General features: G+C 41.4%; 7 protein-coding genes across 7 annotated transcripts; 3 read left to right on the top strand and 4 right to left on the bottom strand.

Moving 5' to 3' along the window:
* Positions 1 to 3: 3 nt before the first annotated feature.
* On the bottom strand, positions 4 to 1447 carry SJAG_01026 (RNA-binding protein; the record flags this gene model as incomplete). The annotated part of the gene is made up of 2 exons (XM_002172260.1): positions 4 to 377; positions 580 to 1447. The coding sequence occupies 2 exons, from the start codon at positions 1445 to 1447 to the stop codon at positions 4 to 6; spliced, it is 1242 nt and encodes a 413-aa protein (XP_002172296.1).
* A 346-nt stretch (positions 1448 to 1793) lies between these two features.
* SJAG_01027 (hypothetical protein) lies at positions 1794 to 2531 on the bottom strand (the record flags this gene model as incomplete). Its single annotated transcript, XM_002172261.1, has 3 exons — positions 1794 to 2061; positions 2147 to 2478; positions 2523 to 2531. The coding sequence occupies 3 exons, from the start codon at positions 2529 to 2531 to the stop codon at positions 1794 to 1796; spliced, it is 609 nt and encodes a 202-aa protein (XP_002172297.1).
* Positions 2532 to 3248: 717 nt separating this feature from the next.
* SJAG_01028 (cell wall alpha-1,3-glucan synthase mok11) lies at positions 3249 to 10522 on the bottom strand (the record flags this gene model as incomplete). The annotated part of the gene is made up of 3 exons (XM_002172262.2): positions 3249 to 6809; positions 6876 to 10144; positions 10213 to 10522. 3 exons carry the CDS (start codon positions 10520 to 10522, stop codon positions 3249 to 3251), a joined length of 7140 nt encoding a protein of 2379 aa, XP_002172298.2.
* A 567-nt stretch (positions 10523 to 11089) lies between these two features.
* SJAG_01029 (alpha-amylase Aah2) lies at positions 11090 to 13195 on the top strand. Its single transcript, XM_002172263.2, has 4 exons — positions 11090 to 11423; positions 11488 to 11802; positions 11852 to 12739; positions 12786 to 13195. The coding sequence occupies exons 1-4, from the start codon at positions 11187 to 11189 to the stop codon at positions 13068 to 13070; spliced, it is 1725 nt and encodes a 574-aa protein (XP_002172299.2). The 5' UTR covers positions 11090 to 11186; the 3' UTR covers positions 13071 to 13195.
* Positions 13140 to 18310, top strand: SJAG_01030 (guanyl-nucleotide exchange factor; the record flags this gene model as incomplete). Its single annotated transcript, XM_002172264.2, has 4 exons — positions 13140 to 13405; positions 13458 to 13524; positions 13578 to 13702; positions 13751 to 18310. Exons 1-4 carry the CDS (start codon positions 13325 to 13327, stop codon positions 18308 to 18310), a joined length of 4833 nt encoding a protein of 1610 aa, XP_002172300.2. The 5' UTR covers positions 13140 to 13324.
* A 667-nt stretch (positions 18311 to 18977) lies between these two features.
* SJAG_05558 (fungal protein) lies at positions 18978 to 19701 on the top strand. The gene is made up of 3 exons (XM_011050670.1): positions 18978 to 19135; positions 19203 to 19285; positions 19333 to 19701. The coding sequence occupies exons 1-3, from the start codon at positions 19061 to 19063 to the stop codon at positions 19385 to 19387; spliced, it is 213 nt and encodes a 70-aa protein (XP_011048972.1). The 5' UTR covers positions 18978 to 19060; the 3' UTR covers positions 19388 to 19701.
* On the bottom strand, positions 19475 to 19910 carry SJAG_01032 (hypothetical protein; the record flags this gene model as incomplete). The annotated part of the gene is made up of 3 exons (XM_002172266.1): positions 19475 to 19674; positions 19759 to 19814; positions 19876 to 19910. The coding sequence occupies 3 exons, from the start codon at positions 19908 to 19910 to the stop codon at positions 19475 to 19477; spliced, it is 291 nt and encodes a 96-aa protein (XP_002172302.1).
* Positions 19911 to 20118: the final 208 nt, after the last annotated feature.

The following is a 20118-nucleotide window of genomic DNA, read 5'->3' as shown; positions in this document are numbered from 1 at the left end:
CACCTAATTAGAAACACCTTGCTGGGGGGAGAAAACAGGAGCTTCAAGCTTTAGTTTTTGCACCCCTTCAGTGACAGTGGCTTCATCAGTACTAGCGGGTTTGTCGGAAGAAGATGCAGCCTGAGAGGAAGCAGCAGGAGGAACTGGAATCTCACGCATGGATTCGGGCATGACCCAGTTCTTCCACGATTCAGCCTTACGGACCCGGCTTAAGTATGGAGACTCATCATTTGCTTGAACTTCCACAACCGAAGAAGCAACACAGGCAGCACGAATAGCATTGATATCAGTAGTGAGATTCTTCAAACGATTAAAGTTGGCCAAGAAGAATAAGGGAACATAACCTTCAGCATCCATGTGCTTACGCAAGTAAATATCTTTGCATAAGTTCTCAATAGAGAAGTAGTAGTCGATTTGAGCAATCAAGAAGGCCTGAAGATCATACATCATAGGCATCACATTCTGCATACCAACATACACAGGATATCCAGAGTTGGCACCAGCAGGAACATGGGCGTAATATGGACGACCATGTCCACCATAACGATGACCGTGATGGGCCTCCACGGCCACGATAACCACCGCGGCGGTTTTCGTAACGTCCCTCAGGGTGGTGATGGGGATAGGACTGCTGGTTAGAAGCTGGAGAAGACGTGCGCGAAGTTGAGTTGGTCTCAGCAGCACTAGTTTGGCTAGTCGAGGGCTCAGCAGAAGTAGCGTTAGGGGCAGAAGTGTCTGCACTAGTGGACTCGGCCTCTGTGGTTGCATTAGAATCGCCAGCAGCCTCAGTGGCAGCAACTGTGTTGTTGGGCTTTGAACCATAACCTCCACGGTTTCCGTTACGGCGGTAATCAGAACCTCCCTTACGACGGTTAAAGCCTCCACGACGACCGAACTCGTGGTTATGGCGATTGAAGCCACCGCGCTTACGGAAACCAATGGGAGTGTGAGTGATGTTAGGAGTAATAGCTACCCATTTCTCCTTTCCACTCGTCTTCGGGGCCAGTGGCTTTTGAACATCGTCAGTAGCGTTGCCGACGGCCTTCTTCTCAACAGCATCTGGGCTGGGCCAGACATTCTGATCTTGCAACTTCAATTGGCCATGAGGCTTTGATTCGTTTCTAGAAGCACCTTTGCCTTGCATCTTTTCTTGACGAAGTCTCCAGACATTCTTCACAGCTTCGGAAGTTTCAGAGCCGCTGACGGACGAAGCAGCACTATTTTCTTGAGAATCTACTGCCGTAGTTGCTGCAGCACTTTCTGGCTCGTTCTTAGACTCAATAGTGTTTTCAGAGGCTGTGGAAACACCAGTCTTAGCATCTTTTTCGCTAGATTGCTTCTCAGAGACCTTCTCAACGTTGGACTCTACATCCTTCGTGACATTCTCCACAGTTTGAATATCCACATTCACCGTAGACGGTGCTTGAATTTCTTTCTCCTCAGTCATTTTTAAATTTCAACTTCTGTGTTTTGCTTCACCTAAAAACTCGATTCGTGCTAGAACGCTGACCACAAAAGTGACTATGTCAAATCCGCGTTTATTTCCCGAAAAACTGCAAGGTAGCGTGCAGACGTGCGTGCCTGTGTGCTCGTACTATGAACTGGTAGCGGGCAAATGTGGGTGTAAACTAATATCCCTAAAAAGCGCAGTAACAACGAACGAGCAATAGTGCAAGATTGGACAAGCGAGATGTTACGCCTTCCTTAAGCGATATTTCGCTTATCGTCAAGTGAAGAGTAAATAGCCGAAATGCAAAACACGACGCGTAGTAAACAATGAACACGCGTAGAAATTAAGGAAGCCAGTTGGAAAGAGAACGAGAGGCAATGCGTGAGCCAAGCGAAACTGTGCGCGCTCCAAAGGGAAAGAAGGCGACAATGTACGCGATAAGGGCCAACAAATGCATGACACCAAAAACGATGCTGAGAATGGTGGAATGAAGCTTTACCGTCGAAACAAGCGTGCATGCCAATGTTAAGAAATAAGCGAGAGTCGTAGGAAGACGTTCAGAAGAAACCAGTTGAACAAAATGAGCTTTAAAGCCGATCAATATAGCAAAGCTGGAGTAGTTAATATCAATCGGTCGAATACTGAGGAGGATATGACAGAGCTTTTTTCAACTCAATATCAAAACCAATTACATACGCCAAAACACATAAAATGCTGCCGTACGTCCAGAGCAAAATAAATTTTCGAGGACGGAGAACAAGTGTAGGGAACATAAAGCAGGCAACTGTGTAACAAGTGATACTTCCAATAAGACAAAGTGCAAAAAGCAAGATACGTTCCCATCGACTTAAGGTAAAGTCAGACCGATTGAACAACGCATCAGAATCCGAATTCGTCGTGGTCGGGACAGCCGTGTAACCATCTGCCCAAGGCAATGACTGTCGAAACCGTGAAAACCAACCGTCTCCGGTTTCTGCAGGCGTCGACGAATTTTCTCCCAAAACAGACCGAACGCGATCACTGAAGGACTAAATGAATGTTTAGCAACTGTATATTCATTTTTTATGCGTACTTGTTCCATTTACTAAGAATTGGCGTATTTTTCCGTATATACTCTCACGGCCAAAGTTTATATAGTGTATGTTCTACGCAAGTTCAGTGGGTACAGTAGAATACTTTAAGCTTACGTACGTTATCGATAACTTTAATTCAACCTGGCGGATGATTGGCCTCTTTAAACTCACCACCAAGATACCATTAACCGACAACGCAAAAGCCGCACAATAATGTGACGAATCTTGTTGGTAATGGACTAAATCAGAGACGTAGTACGAATAGGTAGATTCACTTGTGCGCTATGTTCTATTATGTTGACTTCTAGAAGAATGGGAAATCGGTTAAAGATATCTTCATGGAATAATTAAATGATGAGAATGATGACTGAATAACGAAATAATACAAACAGCTGTATTCGTTGGGGTGTCGGATGATGAACGAAACAGAAGCAACAGAGAAAAAACAGATAAAAAATGCCAATTGAGAGAAGAAAGGACAGATGGGACTAACTTGAGTGCCATATCCTCCTTCTGTGGAAATATTTACAAAGACCATTTGTTTGACTTCCTTTTGTCTCATCTTTGCGGTACTCGCTGTTCCAGGGTCACCACCAGATACAAACAAAAGTACTCGTCAGCAGTGCATAGACTATACGCTAAGCACAGAAGGAATCATTGGAAGAAAATGACAGGGGGGCGGAAATGACAGAGAGTCATTGGTATGCATGAGGGAGAAAAATCGACTAAGGACGATTCAGATTCTCCCGTCTAAAGAACATGAAATAACCAACAATGACAACGAGTTGGCAAAACAAGCACACCCAAAACGGGGCACTGTGAAGTATGCTAGAGCCTTTACCTGGTTCCCAGTACGAGAAGTCCACAAAGGTATTAGAGGGACCAACTCTGTCAGGTGACGAAGCACGACCTATCATACTTGCTGCGGCACCTATAATTTGACCGATCATTAGCGCAATCGTAATATGTCGACGAGTAAGAGTTTGCAACAGGATTAAACCGATGCCGATACCTTGGACAGAGTCGAGAAGTCCAAGCCACAACCAAAGCATTCGTGACATGTACGGAGCGGCTGACTTAAAGTAAGGCAAGTGAATGCCGATGTTTGAGGTGCCCCAAAGCGTCTGGAGCCATCTTGGGGCGCCAAGGCCTAAGCCGAAAATGGGAATAAACCATGAATGCTTGTTCGATAGCATAGCCAATAATGACATAACAACAACCCATATACCGATATAAAACAGCAAAATTAAGAGGAAAATTGCCCATTTTTTAGCCTTTGGTGAAGCCCACATAAAGCTCCATGAACGACCATACATGGATGCCATCCAGTAATTCTGCAACACATTTGCGATGAAAAACCATATGATAAGACGGCGCCGCATAATGGAGTGATAGAATGCTGGCATTTTACCGGGAAGTTGGCGGTAATAAGATGGTAAGCCGCGATAAAGTAAATAGGCTACAGCACCTAAAAGTATAGATATGGGCCAAACAAGACCGGGCATCCATTGAACAGTATGTAAGACGGTCTTTCCTGTAGAAGTAGTATCCGATGAGGCATATGATCCCCAATACCACAAGGCAGCTGCCCAAATCTGCTGTGTTCCTTGAACAAGGCAAGCGCGGAAGACCCAGTACACAATGTCGTAACTTCCATCATCTCCAAAGTTCAACGAGAAAAACAGTGCTTGGCTTCCTGATCCAATTGAGTAAATCCAAGTGCCGACTCGAGCGATCCATACACGGCCGTCGCCAATGGAGCTAAATGAAGCAATTCCAATGAGGAAGAAAGCCACAGCGTAGACTAGGAATGGCGCAATCAGTGGGTAGACGCTTGGGTAATTGACATATAGGTAGTACCAAACAAGTGTGGCGCCGATGTAGAAACCATTAACGATATAAAACTGTGACTCAGACTGACCTGAAGACCCAGCAAGAAGACTCAGCTGGAATGAGGTGGCAGCGAGAATCTGACCCAATGCAAGGAAGATTGCGTAAACTGGCCAGTCAAATATTTTGTATTGCATGAATTTGCTTATGCCATGGTAGTACTCGAATTCGTATACATAGCCATCATCATTCAACCGAGGTGCAGTGTACACGTGTTCGTCAATAGGAACGTCAACGACTTCGTCAGAATCATCTGATGAGTTAAGATGCGCCTTGGCCGGTGGGAAACTAGGACTAGACTCAACAATTTGAGTTTCGTCTACGAGTTTGAGTTTTCCGGGCTTTTGGATACCCAGTTGTAATTTCCTGATTTCATCAAAGTAATCTTTTTCGCACTTCAACAAAAATAACTCAATGCAGAGTTCGTCTTTAGAGTTCTTAGCATTGAGGTCGTTAAGTTTTTCAGAAAAGATGTGCAGTGCACGACCTTCTTCGTCATCAAACTGCCGCGCGACCTTGGTCAATGCAAAGTCCCGTTGTGCAGACATGACCGATGCGAGACTTAATCTAGATTCATTCAAAGCTTTTGGAGTTTGGGCATTGCCAATAGGGGGCATCGACAAAGGCCGAGTGGGTTGAGAACTCTCACCAAGATTAGGCGTAGCCAATGCTGGAGTTTTCTGTGATGAAACGTGAACAAATCCTTCACCTGAACCTGCCACTGGCGGATGTGCGAGTTGTGCCTCCTCAGCAATAAGTTCAGATAATGTGGGTCGCTGTGGATCAAATTCACTGTAGAGAGAGTCCAAACTGGTATTTGCCAGCTCGGATGTTGCACCTATTTGAGCAAGACGAGCTTTGATTGCATCACGACTTTCATCAATGCTTTCCGGAAAATCACTAGCGGAACTGTCAATAACTGAATTGTCTTCAGTGACACTAGTCGCTTCATCGGAATTCGTAGTGTGTCCTGGTCCCGTAGGCCGACCAAGGTAGGGATCAATAGTAGAAGCAGCATCTGCACTGTTAGATGAAGAAGGTTGTTCTTGATTGGAATCCGATGGCAATGAGTCAGCTGCAGCTGGTGCAGAATCTTCCACAATCGATGTTAAATCAGTACTGGAGCTCGTAAACTCCAGTTCATTTACGTGTGTCTTAGACTTTGATTTAAAGTCGAAAGACAAGACGGAAGAACGGAAATGAGATTTAGAGTAGCGATATTTTTTACTTATGGCAATACAATTGTTCACCAAAAGGTCAAGACGGGCCACCCATTCGGACACAGGGAATCGTTGAGTAGCCGAGATGGCACGAAGCCGTGCTCGGGTCTCCTTCGAAGAAGAAAGAGCTTGGCGACAAGCTTGTTCAAATTGATGAAGTAAATGTTTGGTTGCATTGGATTCAACAGTGTACCACCAACCGGGCATTTGACCCAAACCGCCAACTCGAGCACCGATACCAAGAGCACCCTTTCTGCCAAATTCGACAGCTACTAGTCCAAAAGGTTCGTCTCTTGAGGGAATCAGGGCAAAATCGGCACCGCTGAAGATGTAGCCCGGAAGTTGAGTGAATACAGGTCGAGAGAACAGTCTACCAGGGTATTTTTCCATTAGTTTCGAAAACTTTTCAGCAGCAAATTTTCCGTAAAGATCAATAACAGGACCAATTACGATAATTTGTGCCTTGTAATTTTCAAGAATCGCAGGAGCAACATCAGCAATGAGATCTATACCCTTTTGCAGTGTCCATCTACCAACAAAAACAAGAAGATCTGCGTCCGGGTCAACATCAAGATGCGCCCATTCTTGAGCTTGTCGTTTATGAGCAGCTTTTTTCGCCTCAGCTTCGTCTATAGACTCAGCTGTTAAGTTAAATGCCTGTTCACCAGCATCAGATGGATCAGGATTTGGAAGCTTTCCAATTTTTTTTAAACCCCAGAAAATAGGGTAACGTGCCCATGAACGTTTGCCATATTTCTTGGATACACCTACCACGCCGTATCCTTTTTGATGAATACGAATGTACGACGCTCCAGCATGAAGCAAGTTGAAAACTGAACCGAATTGAACGTATTTGTTGCAGAGTGCAACGGGAATATTGAACACAGAACACACTTCATCCTTCTCCTCCACTGTGCGCAAGGGCCACAGACCTTGAAACTCAGCATTGTGAAGTGACATAGCAACAGGAATAACATCTGGAAGAAGGTAAATTGGAGCTAACGCCCCATGATAATCGTTAATGTGATATATATCGACCGGGTTGCGTTTAAGAACAGCGGCGATACATTGATTCCAAGCAGAGTAAAAAATAGCAGAACTCAAATCGTCCACACGAGGAGGGTATGGTTCCTTGGTACTTTGTCTACGGAAAACAGGTGCATCAAGAAGAACATACTTAAATGTTCTTGCTGTAGTAAATGATAAACGTTAATGGGTGTACGCTTGTCCGATGATGCAAACAATAATCGGTTCACCAACTTCCATCTCTGGATAATTGACATCGCCGACACAAGGAACAACCCAGATGATGTCCTCATGAGTCAAATGTTTACTCATTAGCTGAGCCATAACACCGAGCCCTCCAATCTTAATTCTGATATCGAGATCGGCAATGTCATACTCCAAGGTAGCAAGTAGAACACACTTGCGTTTTTCACTTGCGACAACGGCTTTCCCCATATCAGATGCAATATTTTTTTCGGGCAAAATGTCTGTTTTCTTCTTCGATAGAAGGGGGAAAAAGTGGAATTGGTCGTTAGGCTTCTTTCCAAAGTCATTGAACTTAACTTGATAAAAGAACATCTTAAAAAGAAACACTGCCAAGAGTGCAGTCGTCAACGGTACTAAGACACTTAAAATATAAATAGCCAAAGAAACACGAGATGATCCGGTGGGATGAAAGTAATATCTTCTAGACTGTGGATCAAAAGTGACAGCCCACGATAAATATTTACTAGGGGGGAAATCCGTAATATAAAGCATGTCACTTGTCAATGATGAAGGATCCATACGGACCAATACAGATGAGTTTCTTGGGTCACCATAAATAAATGACTGATCGGGCTTACCATTTGAGTTAATACCCCAAACATTAAACTGCAAAGATCGTGGGTAATAATCCGAAATGAAGTAGCCTTTAAAGCTTCCATTGGGCATTAGAGACATTTTGTTTCGATCATCGGCATCGTAACCCCATTGAGTATTTTCACTGTTCAAATAGACATGAGGAAAGCGACGGGGGTATGGGAAATCGTAGTCGCCTTCTTGAATATGATTAGCAGAACCAGTAAGCTTACTCCAATATTGAACTTTAACGTGGTAGCCTCCCCAGCGTTGATGCTTCGTTCCTGTCCAATTCATGGGCTGGCAAGGAGTCATGCCACCTGAATAGGTTTGCCATGAAGACCAATTCGAACCAAAATCAAGGGAGTAACGAAATAAGTCTGCACCAGTAGCCGTATGGTTTATATAAAGTGTATCATTTTGCATAAACAGCAAAGTTGTTGAGTAATTGGCAGAATTAAATACCATAGGATTATCCGCCTTTCCAACTCTTAAAAGAAAATGATCCGTCGTTCCAGTACTCATCGACTTATCAGCGTTACTAACATTTTTCACAGTCAACCTGTGTACGCCATCAGTAACGTTAACAAGAGCAGCAGTCCAAGCAAACGAACTTCCGGGTTGTCCATTAAGAAGTGTACGCTTTGCGTTGCTGAATGGTTGACAGGAAATAGAGTTAGGGTCGATGCTAGCGTTTACATTATCCATGTTTTTTGATTCAATACTGATGGAATTGTAAATGGAATCGCAATCCATGGCATCGGAAAACTCAAGGTTAATGTTCACTGTGTTTCCTGTGTTCAAAATGCGTGCGTCATGTCTGGGTGTAAACTTTGTAATTGTAGGTGGGCGAGCAATGTACTCATCAACGGGGACGAAAATCTTGAAAGCAAAAGCTGACAAAGTCAGATTAGGAAGACAGCCTTGATAGTATGGGGTATCTCCTAATTGTTGAGCCGTTTCACTGAGTGTGTACTCGTCATAAGGATAAACTAGGTTTTTGATGGTTATGCCAGCTGCCCAAGGTGCTAAAATAGCTTCACTGCTCGAGCAATCAAAAACAAAATCCTTGGAAGTATTATGATTCATGTACAACAGCCAAACATCTGAGCTGGAGCGCTTTGTTTTGTTTGTCGAAGGATAATCGACAGATAAATCTTGAATTGGAGTAAGCGATCCACGTACGACACTAAACAATCCAATCGTAGTTGGATTAACTCCACTGTTGGGTAGATATTCATCATGAGTCCAATTGCCTAATTTTTCGGATTTCCAACCATGTGCAACGGCAGGATAATGATTTCTGATATTTTGTAACGCCATGTAAACTTGGCGTTCTTCTTTAGAGGAATCAAAGTGATCCAGGGTATTCCAAGAATCATAGCAACCTTTTCTGGCTGGATCAAGATTGATTGCTGGATATGTAGATGAGCTTCCTGTATAACAACCATGCAAGTACCAAGCGATAGCCGATGTCATTGCTTGACGACCATACAGATAATTGTCAGCAGTATTATCCAACACATACAGACCTTGTTCATCACCATAGTAAATCAGCGGTGCACCAGGAAACAAGAAAAAAGTGATCATCGTTCCCAGGATAAGACGCTGTGTTCCATTGGCAACCGATGCCCAGCGGAACACATCATAATTCGATACACCGTACAAATGGCGTGGATCCGGTTTTCCTGTGTAAGCATTTATACAATCCTCATTGATCGCAATATTGTGCCAAGCATCAACAAAATCAACGGGAAGATCGTATGAAATTTCCATAAGACCATCCATACCCAAGAAACGATTAAGTGAACGGTAAATAGAGTAGTGGAAAGCGGCAGCATCCAAGGCCTTATGGCTTTTGTTTCTCAGGAAATATTGATTGTCGTCCCAAGTAACATTTAATGCATCGACAATGGTTGCAGGTCGCTGGTCAGGTTGGCGACCTCTTCCATAATAGATCGAACCGTAACTAGACGAACCGGTAACTTCGCCGGGAATAAAAAAGTTGTTTTTGTTGAATTTCTTAGCGCATTCACGGACACTTTCGGCCCAATCGGCCAAAAAGCCTACCGTCATTTGCGTGGCCTTATCAATACGAAAGCCATCCACGTCAAGCATAGAAATGACTAAGCATGACAAACGTTTTAATTTTTGTGCAACCGAGGGATTCCATTCTCTAAGACGATCTTGGACGGATGCGAATTTGGATAGTTGTCTCTGGTAGTCCGGATGGTCACCAAAAGCTTCTGTGTCTCCGTACTGATCAAAGTCAGAAGCATAACAACCAACCCAATTGATATGAACCGGATGTCCATTTTCACCCCAAAATTCGGGAAGAGTACAGTATCTGTCCCAGGCATTCTCAAATGTCCAGTCTGGGTATCTATAGGAACTTTTCCAAACAGCATTGTGTTCTAAAAATGTAAATGGTGCTGTGGTATTCAGGTAACCTTCAAAACCGACTAAGTCGGCTAATGTCGCAACAGTAAGATCAACAATTAAGTACATGTCTTTCTTATGCATTTCTTCGACTGTCTCACGCCAATCATTAATTGTTCCCAAATGATGATCGAGAATAGTGAAGTCAAGAGGAGAATACTGATCTGCTCCCCAAGGAAGATTAATAAAAGGTGTACCGGCAAGATAAATGGCCTTAATTCCTAAACCTTCCAAGTAATCCAATGAATTTTTAACGCCAATGATATCACCGCCATTACGAAGACCAGTTTCGTACACGTCGTATTCAAAACGGTTCCATTAGCCTCGTTGTTTGTTGGATCACCATCAACCCACTTGTCTAAAGCAATTGTGTAGATGGGGAAACGCCAATTGTCTGGACTAGGGTAAAAGTCATGATTCTCCCATTCACCCCAGTAATCTTTGGGATCCGTGGCAGTTTTATTTTGATTGAGGTTATAGGCCTCTTCACGCGGATCATAGGGAGCAGCTAAGCATGAGTACACAAAACATGAAACAATCCATAGCGACCAAAACCAACGTTTACAAAGGCCCGGTTGCATGGGACGGTACTTCAAGAAGCTCATGAGCACTGAATAAGAATTTACTGGTTCACCAGCGCTTCTTTAAATGACCGCTAATGTTATCCGCTGGTGAAAACCAGTCTTTAACAAGAAATCGTATACCTTTCTCTTCCAAGTATATGAGAACAACAACGATACGTAGAACGTTTATATGAAAGAACAGAATTGTTATGGTTCTCTTTAAATAGAGCAAATCCTTTAATGAAATGCTGGAAATGCCGTTGCCGCAAATGCAGTGCGTTGTTGTTGTTGGTCCCGAGTATGAGAGAAGCTAACGCTCACCCTACTGAGAGCGGAAAGAAGTTTATTGCACCAACACGTGAAAAAAATGAAATAAATTCTCATTCTGGATACATGTATAGTGCATGATAATTATTTGTTTTTGTAGTTTCATTATAAGTTGATTCGCGAATTTCTGCGGTGCCATATTGCGAAAACAAAAGTGAATAAAAGCATAAATTATACATTTATGTTCACATAGACGTTCTTGTACGTTAATATGTAGATGAATACATGTATTTTGAATTAGGCTTGGTATTTTGATTAAGGTTTTGTTTACATTTCTGGAGAATTCAATGCTCCATGCACATAGGTTTAGTAACAATTGCCTTTTATCAAGCAGTTAACAGGTGCAAAGAAAAACGCATTCTTGGACAATACGTTCAGCATGTCTTTCTTTTCACATTGTTTGATAATTCTGTTGCTAGTCTCAATAGCATTTGCTCACAGTTTGGATGAATGGAGAACTAGGTCAGTTTATCAAATAGTAACGGACAGATTTGCTTTGGATGATGACATGAAGGAGCGCATTATTTGCGATCCGATCCGTTCTATTTATTGCGGTGGAACTTGGAATGCTACGAAAAAACACTTGGATTATATTCAGGAACTTGGATTTGATGCCGTAAGGATGTTAATTTTCTCATCAATGAGACGTAGGCTGTGAATTGAGATTCTAACATTACTAGGTTTGGATCAGTCCTGTTTTCGCAAATATCGACGGAAATGATAATATAGGTGAAGCGTACCATGGCTATTGGACGAAGAATATTTACCAATTAAATGCTCATTTCGGTACTGAGGAAGATTTGTTGAGTCTAATTGACGAACTGCATCGAAGAGATATGTGGATTATGATGGATATCGCAATTAATTCAATGGCTGTTGCTGGACCAATTACTCCACACTCCTTCAAAGAACATGTACCATTCAACAATCCTTCTTATTACCATCCTCTGTGTTGGGTTGACTACGAACTTTTGGACATTAAGAATTTACAAGACGTAAGTGATCTTTTTTACTTGAAAACTTTTGACTAACCGTATTAATCAGTGTTGGCTTGGAGATGAGAGAATAGCATTAGCTGACGTGGACACTGAAAATCCGGTTGTTGTTGAGAAGCTAGAGCGCTGGATTAAAGATTTCGTTGAAGAATTTCATGTAGATGCACTTCGTCTCGATGCTGTGAAACACGCTCCAAACGAGTTCTGGAAAAAAATTGCTGCATCTGCAGGTGTATTTACTATAGGAGAATACTTTACCGGCTCTCCTAAAGAAGCTTGTGAATATCAAAAGTCAGGAATGGACTCTTTTTTAAACTTCCCCTTGTACTGGCCGATTTCATGGGCGTTCAATCGGACAGGAATGGAATTCGACGCATTGAAATATGCTATTGACCAAGAGAGAGGTAATTGTTCGGACGTCACAGTCTTGGGAACTTTCATAAGCAATCACGATTTACCGAGAATTGCACATAATAACACTGATCAAGCAAGGGTAATGGGTGCAATTACATTCAACTTTATGTTTGATGGCATCCCTTTCGTTTATTATGGAACTGAACAGAATTTGCACAGCTATCATGATCCTTTTAATCGTGAACCCTTGTGGGAATATGGTTACGATACAAAAAATCCCTACTACTCTCTAATACGAACAATGAACAACTTCAGAAAACAGGTCATTAAAGATGATTCAGAATATGTAAAACGTATTTCACATATTCTTAAAACAAAACGCAAATACATGGTCTTCCAGAAAGGAGATGTAATTACGGTCACTGGAAACTGGGGTGTGCATAGCCCAGAGGGTTTAACTATTCAATTTATGCCGGATAATTTTCGACAAGGCACTGAATTGATTGACATCATTTCACGCGAGAAATTCAAAGTAAATGCGAGAAACACTCTTCTAGTGCCAATCAAAAATGGATTCCCAAGGGTATGTGTTCAGGAAATGGTTGGCTAGAGATCACTAACATGTATAGGTTCTATATCCAGCAAACAAATTTAAAGAGTCACTTCCTCAAGTCAATTGTACTTTACTTCCTGAAGTGAAATTCGTCCCGTCAGTAACAGTGACAACCCACTATGTGAAACCCCCAACTACTATGCCTGAAGGATATCCTAAAGGACACCATCCATCAATATATGCTATTGCGGTTGAAAGATCCGGTCAATCATTCTCCCTCCCGCCAGCTCAGATTTTGATTCAATTTGTTCTTATCCTTTTTCTCGCACAGCTTGTTGCCTTCGTTACGCTAGTACTTTGATATACGTAACGCAAATTTGCTTTAAAACTTTACTCAAACATGTATTCTTACATCCGCCTTAATTGTAATAATTATTCAATATCTAAAGTCCTAAAAGCCTACAGAAAAGTCGGAGCAGGCGTTAAAATCGGTGCTGTATTTACCGTCATGTTGCATGACTTATCGAAGTGGATAACCAAGCCTTAAACTCAACCACTTCAAAACACGTTTGTTTTCAGAATTGGATAACAGAATTCTTTCTTCCTTAATGACGAATGACTTTGTACGATAATCTACTCGAGAACCTTCAGTCTTTTGTGTCTGATTCTCGCAAAAAAAGCTTGGAATTAAGAAAGGTTTGTTCGTTGACAGTTATTCGTCGTTTTTTAGCATTAACACTAGAACAAGCTTTCTGAAGCCTCCATAGGATATCTACATCAATTCTGTAATCTTCCTGAGGCGGAGTTAATTCTAAGTATGTTATTTGACGTTAATTTTCTGAAAATGAAAACAAGCTGACTATTTGAGACCTTCGACGAAATGAGACATTTCTACAACCAGTTTTTTATGCGTGTAATAAGGGTATAGAAAGATACATACCAGCATGTCTCTCTATCATCCAATTACTCGTAATGATGGATGCACTGCCAATTGTAAGAAACTCGTCGTGCTATCATTATGGACAGTATACTAACGGATAGTCATCTTATAAATCTGTGTTTCAGATCTTTGTTGCCGTTTGTAACATTAATTCTGATTTTCAAATTAAAGTGTTACAAATTCTTCCTCTTATTTGTTCCAAAAATACAAACCTTGTTCGTGGCGATACACTGAAAACAGCTATTAGGGCGAGTTTTTTTCTCACGAAATCTAAGAACGCTACCATTTCTAATGCCGCAGCTGCTACTTTACGACAGATTTTTACTTCTGTGTTTGATTGTGTCAGTGCCCAACAAAGTTTTGAGGATGACGAGGCATATTCTAATGATGCATTAAGTATATTTAAAGATATATGCTTGCTTGTTGATGGTCAGAAGCCAGTGTTCTTAAGCATTGATTATTTACCTCAAACCTTTGGTCTCGAGTTGCTTGAAAGTATTCTTGACAATCATAAGCGTATCTTTGAATGGTTTCCTTTCCAAGATGCTATTCGTGTAAACCTATTGCCACTGATTACTGCTAGCCTAGCAACGATGGCATCGTTTCCGATTATACTTCGTGTTGCGCGTGTCCTTACTATATTGTTCCGTCAACAATCGGCGCTCTTAATTGTGGATTTTGAGGTTATACTAAGTTTTCTCAATCACATTTTGGATTCTGATGAAACACAATGGAAAAAGGCTCTCTTTCTTGAAGTTTTCCGCGTTGTATTTTCCAATGATTCATTTTTAAGGGATACATACCAGACTTTTGATTACGCCCCCGGCAGAAAATCGGTGATTTCCGACTTGATTACCACATTTAGCCGGGTGATCAATGAAAAGCCATCAATCATGGGAGTTGGTTCTGGAGTGATATATTTCCAGGCTCCAGAGGAGCACAGTCGTTACAATGACGATCAGCTCTCTGTCTCAATGGACAAGATAACGGGATCATATACAGGAAAAAAGGGTGAATCTCATATAGGAATAACACGGATGACAATACCTCGTGTCCCTTGTTTAGAGCAATTGGACAAGCAGGAACCTCCGCTTATTCCAGATACTTACATCCCTTTTCTCGCAATGTGCTGTCTTGTTTTAATCAATGATCGGATTCACTGTTCTTTACAGGTCGTTACCAACAAATTTGGATATTTAGAAGCTTCAAAACTGATTAAAGAAACAGACAACGCTAATGCGCAAATTAAATCTTTAAGCCCTGGGGATGTTGAGCTTATACGAGTGTTCAAAACATTAATTTCAGCCAACTGGACAGCCTTTTTGGCATCTTTTTCGACCTTCCTTTCCGCAGCCCTTTCATTTGAACTACTCGTTCTTTCTGTTAATTCTTATACGAAGTTTACAGTAATATGTTCTGTTTTAGGTTTGGACACACCTCGCGATGCATTGCTTACTACGCTATGCAATAAGGCCCTTCCATCCAGCCTTATTGCAAACAACGTACCTCATTATTCCTCTTCAAACTCCAACATTTCTGGTAGACTTTCTACTTCTACGGTGTTTAGTGTAGAAGGTCTCAAAGAGGCAGCGACCACGATTGCTGGCATGGCAAGCTATGATTCTAGCCATGAGGATAAACATAGAAGCTTCAAAATTCACGAAGTCATATTCTTGAAAACTCTTGCAACAATATGCAGAGTTTGCGGCACACTGTTGGGTTCTTCCTGGAAACTCATTTTCGAGGCATGTGATAAAGCCGAAATCATATTCGGTCGCATGCCATCTTCAAAGAGCTTAAGTACGAGCAGTATGAGCCAAGCACCTACCTCTACCTCTCGTTATTATTACGAATCTAAAGATGGGGCGGGCGTAATCGAAATGGAGATACTGGCCTATCGACGTGAGCTTTCTTCAGCGATTACATCCACTAAAGAGTATGCTTCGGATGCCTATATGTCTTTCCTGGAAACCCTTCTCGACTCCTTGACTAATTCTTCTGTTGATACTGCAGTACAGCCGACTCCAACGCGTCCGCAAAGAGGAAAGAATGGTCCGCCTGGTTCTGGGCATCAACGAAATACTAGTAAATCTTTAATTACTGGTATAAAGTTCTTAAGGCGGAGCTCTGAAACCCTTTATTCATTCCATATTCTTGAGTCTGTCTGTAATTCAAACGTTGAACGTTTCTTCAATGAAGATGATGAAAAATCCGGATGGACAAAAATATCTTCTACCTTAAGCAGCATTTTTAAGGGGCCAACAGTTGCCGCAGAATTAAAGATACAAGCAGCAAAGACGCTCGCTTACGTTTTGGTTGAACTTTCTACAAGAATATCAACTACAAAAATCGCCTTGAATGTTGAGTTCCAACGGCGGTTTTTGGCATCTTTGTATTCACTTCAACCTACAGAGCTGACCAAGGATAGCGAAGCATCTTTAACTAAGACAACGGATTATGAGATTTCTTGGATAGGTGTTGAAGCTATGAGTTCGGTGCTCGAAACAAACGGTCAACGGATTAATCATGGATGGCATTATATATTTGAGACACTGTCTTTCACGTGTCTTAATGCGGTCAATCTGTTTGGAACTGAAAAGGGCGCGCGTCTCATTTGGCTTTCGTTTTCTTGCCTTCAGCTCATTTGCACAGATTTTTTGGATTCTTTAAGCATGAAAAACTATTGTTATTTATTAGAGACTTTACCTCAGTACTGCAGGCAGTCTATCGATGTCAACGTTGCATTGACTGGAGTTGGTTTATTTTGGAACGTCTCCGATACACTAAAAAACCTGTTTAAAGGTGATGATTTCGCTGAAATATATTCCAACAGAGAGGAAATAATGGGGCTGGCAAGCTCAGAATCAGATGTCGTTTTACCAGAAGTTCTTTGGTTAATACTCCTCATTAGACTTGCAGATCTTTGCGAAAACTCTTGGAGCGGCGTCCAGCATGGAGCAGCGCAAATTTTATTTCGTATTTTTAGTTCCCATCGTTTAACGCTGGGCGTAATTGCTTGGGCATCTGTCAACAATTTGGTCATTTTACGTCTTATTGACTCACCTGTTTTTGCAGCTCTTGAGGAGGAGTCTGATACCGCAGAAACGGAATCAAAAGCACAAACAGTGGCTTTAGTTTTGTCGGGTATCTCAGAAGTATATGCGAAGAACATGTCTGTCCTTAGACATTCAGATAATTTTATCTCGGTGTGGAGGAAGGTGATGTCTTTCATCAATAAGCATCATCAAAACAAACTGAATACCGTGTATATGAGCGCCTATAAGTCTCTCAAGATTATCGCTGTCGCTTTATCACAATTAAAAGTGGATGAAGCGAGTGATAGTTTTGCACAGACTGTTCAGATCTTTTATGACACATGGAAAGCGATGGGTTCCGTATCTTTTTATGAAAGGGAGAATTCTACTATTCTGCAAGAAGCCTTAACACTCTTTGTGGAAGCTTTATTAAACTTAATTACAATTCTCCCACTTTCGATGGCGGATACGAAATTAATTATACACGAGCTCAAAAGCGCATTAGTGTATACTAAAAGTCCTTCTTATTCTTTGGACGTTGACTTCTTGTCGCCGCTCCAACAGGTATCGGTGAGAGTTGTTCAGGCTTTGCTTGAAACGAAGAGGTGGGACTCTTTTATTATTTCATTCATGGCAGATCTTATAAGTGAGGCATTTTCAGAACAAAAGCTTTCAAAGAGTGAGCACCCCACTTTGATCTGTATATCTAAACTATTTTTTAATTCTCTTCCTAGTGATGCGCAGAATAGTATTGAAGAGCTTATTGAGAAGCGGGTACTTGCTAAGGTATTAAGCTCACTGCTTTTGCCCATGCGCTGTAAGTATCGTTGTCCGAAGGCGTCTCGTATCAATTCAGAAGAAAAACCGTTATGGATAAGTGCAACCCGCACATTCTTAGACATCGTTGAATTAATTATGCAACGAAGAAATTTGCTAGATGACGAGAAATCTGCTGAATTGTTTGAACTTTCTGTGAAAGGCATGTTATACTGTATTCATCCTGATGATTCGTACTCGTTTGAATGGTCTTTAAGCGAAGTGTATGAAGACTTTGACTTAGAAATGTTACAACGTCTGAATTCTCTTTGGAGTCCTCTGTTACATGCATCTTGTCTGTCAAAACACATACCAACTTACATGTCCACGATTGTATCCGGTTCGATGTTTTACCAGTACCAAGAAACAGGCAGTATTCAGATCAAAACAATGATGAACAGCGAACTCGGTTCGTTATTAGCAATGGACTTGCCTCCTTCCACTGAATCCCTTATACCGAATCGTAGAGAACAAATTGCCGTTTGTTGTCTAAAAGTACTCCATAAGCTATGTTATCACGAACATGGAGAAATAGCGGACCTTGCTAAACAGACTATTGAGAAGCGTATATGCTGCACTCTAAAAAAGTTTATTGCCAATCAGGAAATTCGTGGATCCATGCCTTTTGTCAACTGTCAGGACCTTGAGCTTCGAATGCTATTTGACTGTGTGGACAATCAATGGAATCTGTACTCTAATGTCATCAGAAAACTTTTCCGTCTAGCTTATGTTGTTTCTCAGCGGACGAGAATGCAAAACGAAGTGACTGGACGAATTGGCGGAATGCTTGTTCAGGACACTTTTGTATGAAATTATTTAATAGACTATTAAAGGCATAAAACAATTACAGCTGCCATTTTCAGATACCAAGCATCACTCATTTTATTACACAGAATAGTTTCCTCAATGAAACATATAAGCATAAAAAGAGATAGTCAACGGGGAAGAGCAAGGATGAAGCAAGCAAATGAGGACCTTTGTTGAAAACTCAGTCTTAGTTTTTTAAGAATAGTAAACTTTGATACGCTTAATTCACACCATTCCGCATTCTTCAAGATACAACTTCCATACCCTTGTATTTTAGCTAACTGTATACTTTTTATTTTTCAAACTAATTATTACAAGAAGAGTAAATAAAAACAATTTTTCGATTAATTAATTAAAAAAAAATAATTTAAAAAATAACTTATAAATAAAGCACACCGAAGGTTACTGTTTGCCAAAAACATTGAGTATAAGCATAATTACACACTTAGTAATGATTTATCTTCGCTCGTAATTCTGCGCGCACGCGAGAATCATTGGTCTGCTCTCATTAAAAGACCATTAATAATAGAACAGCTGTAAGTTGTTTTGCACTTCTGGAATTACGCGAACTATATACTACCAGTTAATTACAGCTTAACAAATGCTTAATCAGGAGGCAGTTTCCGACCCGTACCCAAAAACAGACCCCACGCAACGCTCATGTCATATCAACGACATAGCGATAAGCAGACAATTCCAGCTATAAAAATCGTTAAGCCAAGTCAAGCAAACCACATACCACAAATCTCAATTATGCCACTTGATACATCTGAAATGGATAAGTTTGTCGGGAAGAAACTATTCCCAAACAAAGATGACCAGCGGAACGTGCGTAGAGTTGGTAGCGACCAAGGAACGAGTCTGAAGTTTTTGACTGACTAACCATGCTGTGTAGACTGTGAACGTAAACGAATTGCCAGGATTTTATCGAGTTGTTCGTCCTGGCATGATGGTGACAAGAGACTTTCATGAAAACAGGTACGACTGTATAAGAGAATATTTGACTGACTCCCGACTTTTCCCAGGTACAACTTTCATACCGACGATTCTGGAACCATAACTCGTGTTTCCAGAGGCTAAAACAACGGGAAATGCTTATATGTTATAAAGTGAAGTTGCGTGTATGAGTTTATCGCGCGAGTGTATGATATGCTTCTTCTTCCCACATTAAGAGGAAGTTTCGTTATGATTGTTCTGAGTGTCCTCGTCACCATTCTTGTATGCAAATCCGACGACGTAACCATCCTTGGTTCCAAGAAGCAGTCTAGAATGCTGATTGTTGTCCAAAACAACTACCTCCGAGTTCATAGAGTCATTGTTCCATTCGCAAATAAAGTCTTTTTCTTCTTTGCTTAATTGTCCTGAAACTAGACGCGTTCATTCGTTAAAACAAGAACAAGATTAAGGTTTTTAAGATAAATTAAATGTTCTTCGTGTCAAACAATGCGTACCTGCAAAGGGAAGACCGTTCTTGACGAATATTCCTCCACGAAATTTGGTTCCCATGCTATTGAAAGCGTTAACAGCCAAAAAGAAGCTAAAACAGAAACACGCATCGACGGTCATACCATTCTGCAAGCTCCTGTTCCAACTTGGAGCTCATTTTCGTTTAACTGTTACTAAATTCAAATATGGTAGAGCGTAGGTCTCTGATTTCGCGTCAGCCTATATTGACCAGCTTGGGTCTTGAGCTTGAGCTTATCGTAATTAAAGTTTTTCCCCGGCGGGCAAGAGAAAATGGGCGGAATGAAGCAACTGCAACTGCTGCATGTAACAATACACTTCAATGCGTGACGAGAAAATAACTACAG

This window comes from Schizosaccharomyces japonicus, assembly GCF_000149845.2.
Source record: "Schizosaccharomyces japonicus yFS275 unplaced genomic scaffold supercont5.1, whole genome shotgun sequence".
Lineage (NCBI taxonomy): Eukaryota > Fungi > Ascomycota > Schizosaccharomycetes > Schizosaccharomycetales > Schizosaccharomycetaceae > Schizosaccharomyces > Schizosaccharomyces japonicus.
This window is presented reverse-complemented; position numbering and strand designations above follow the sequence as displayed.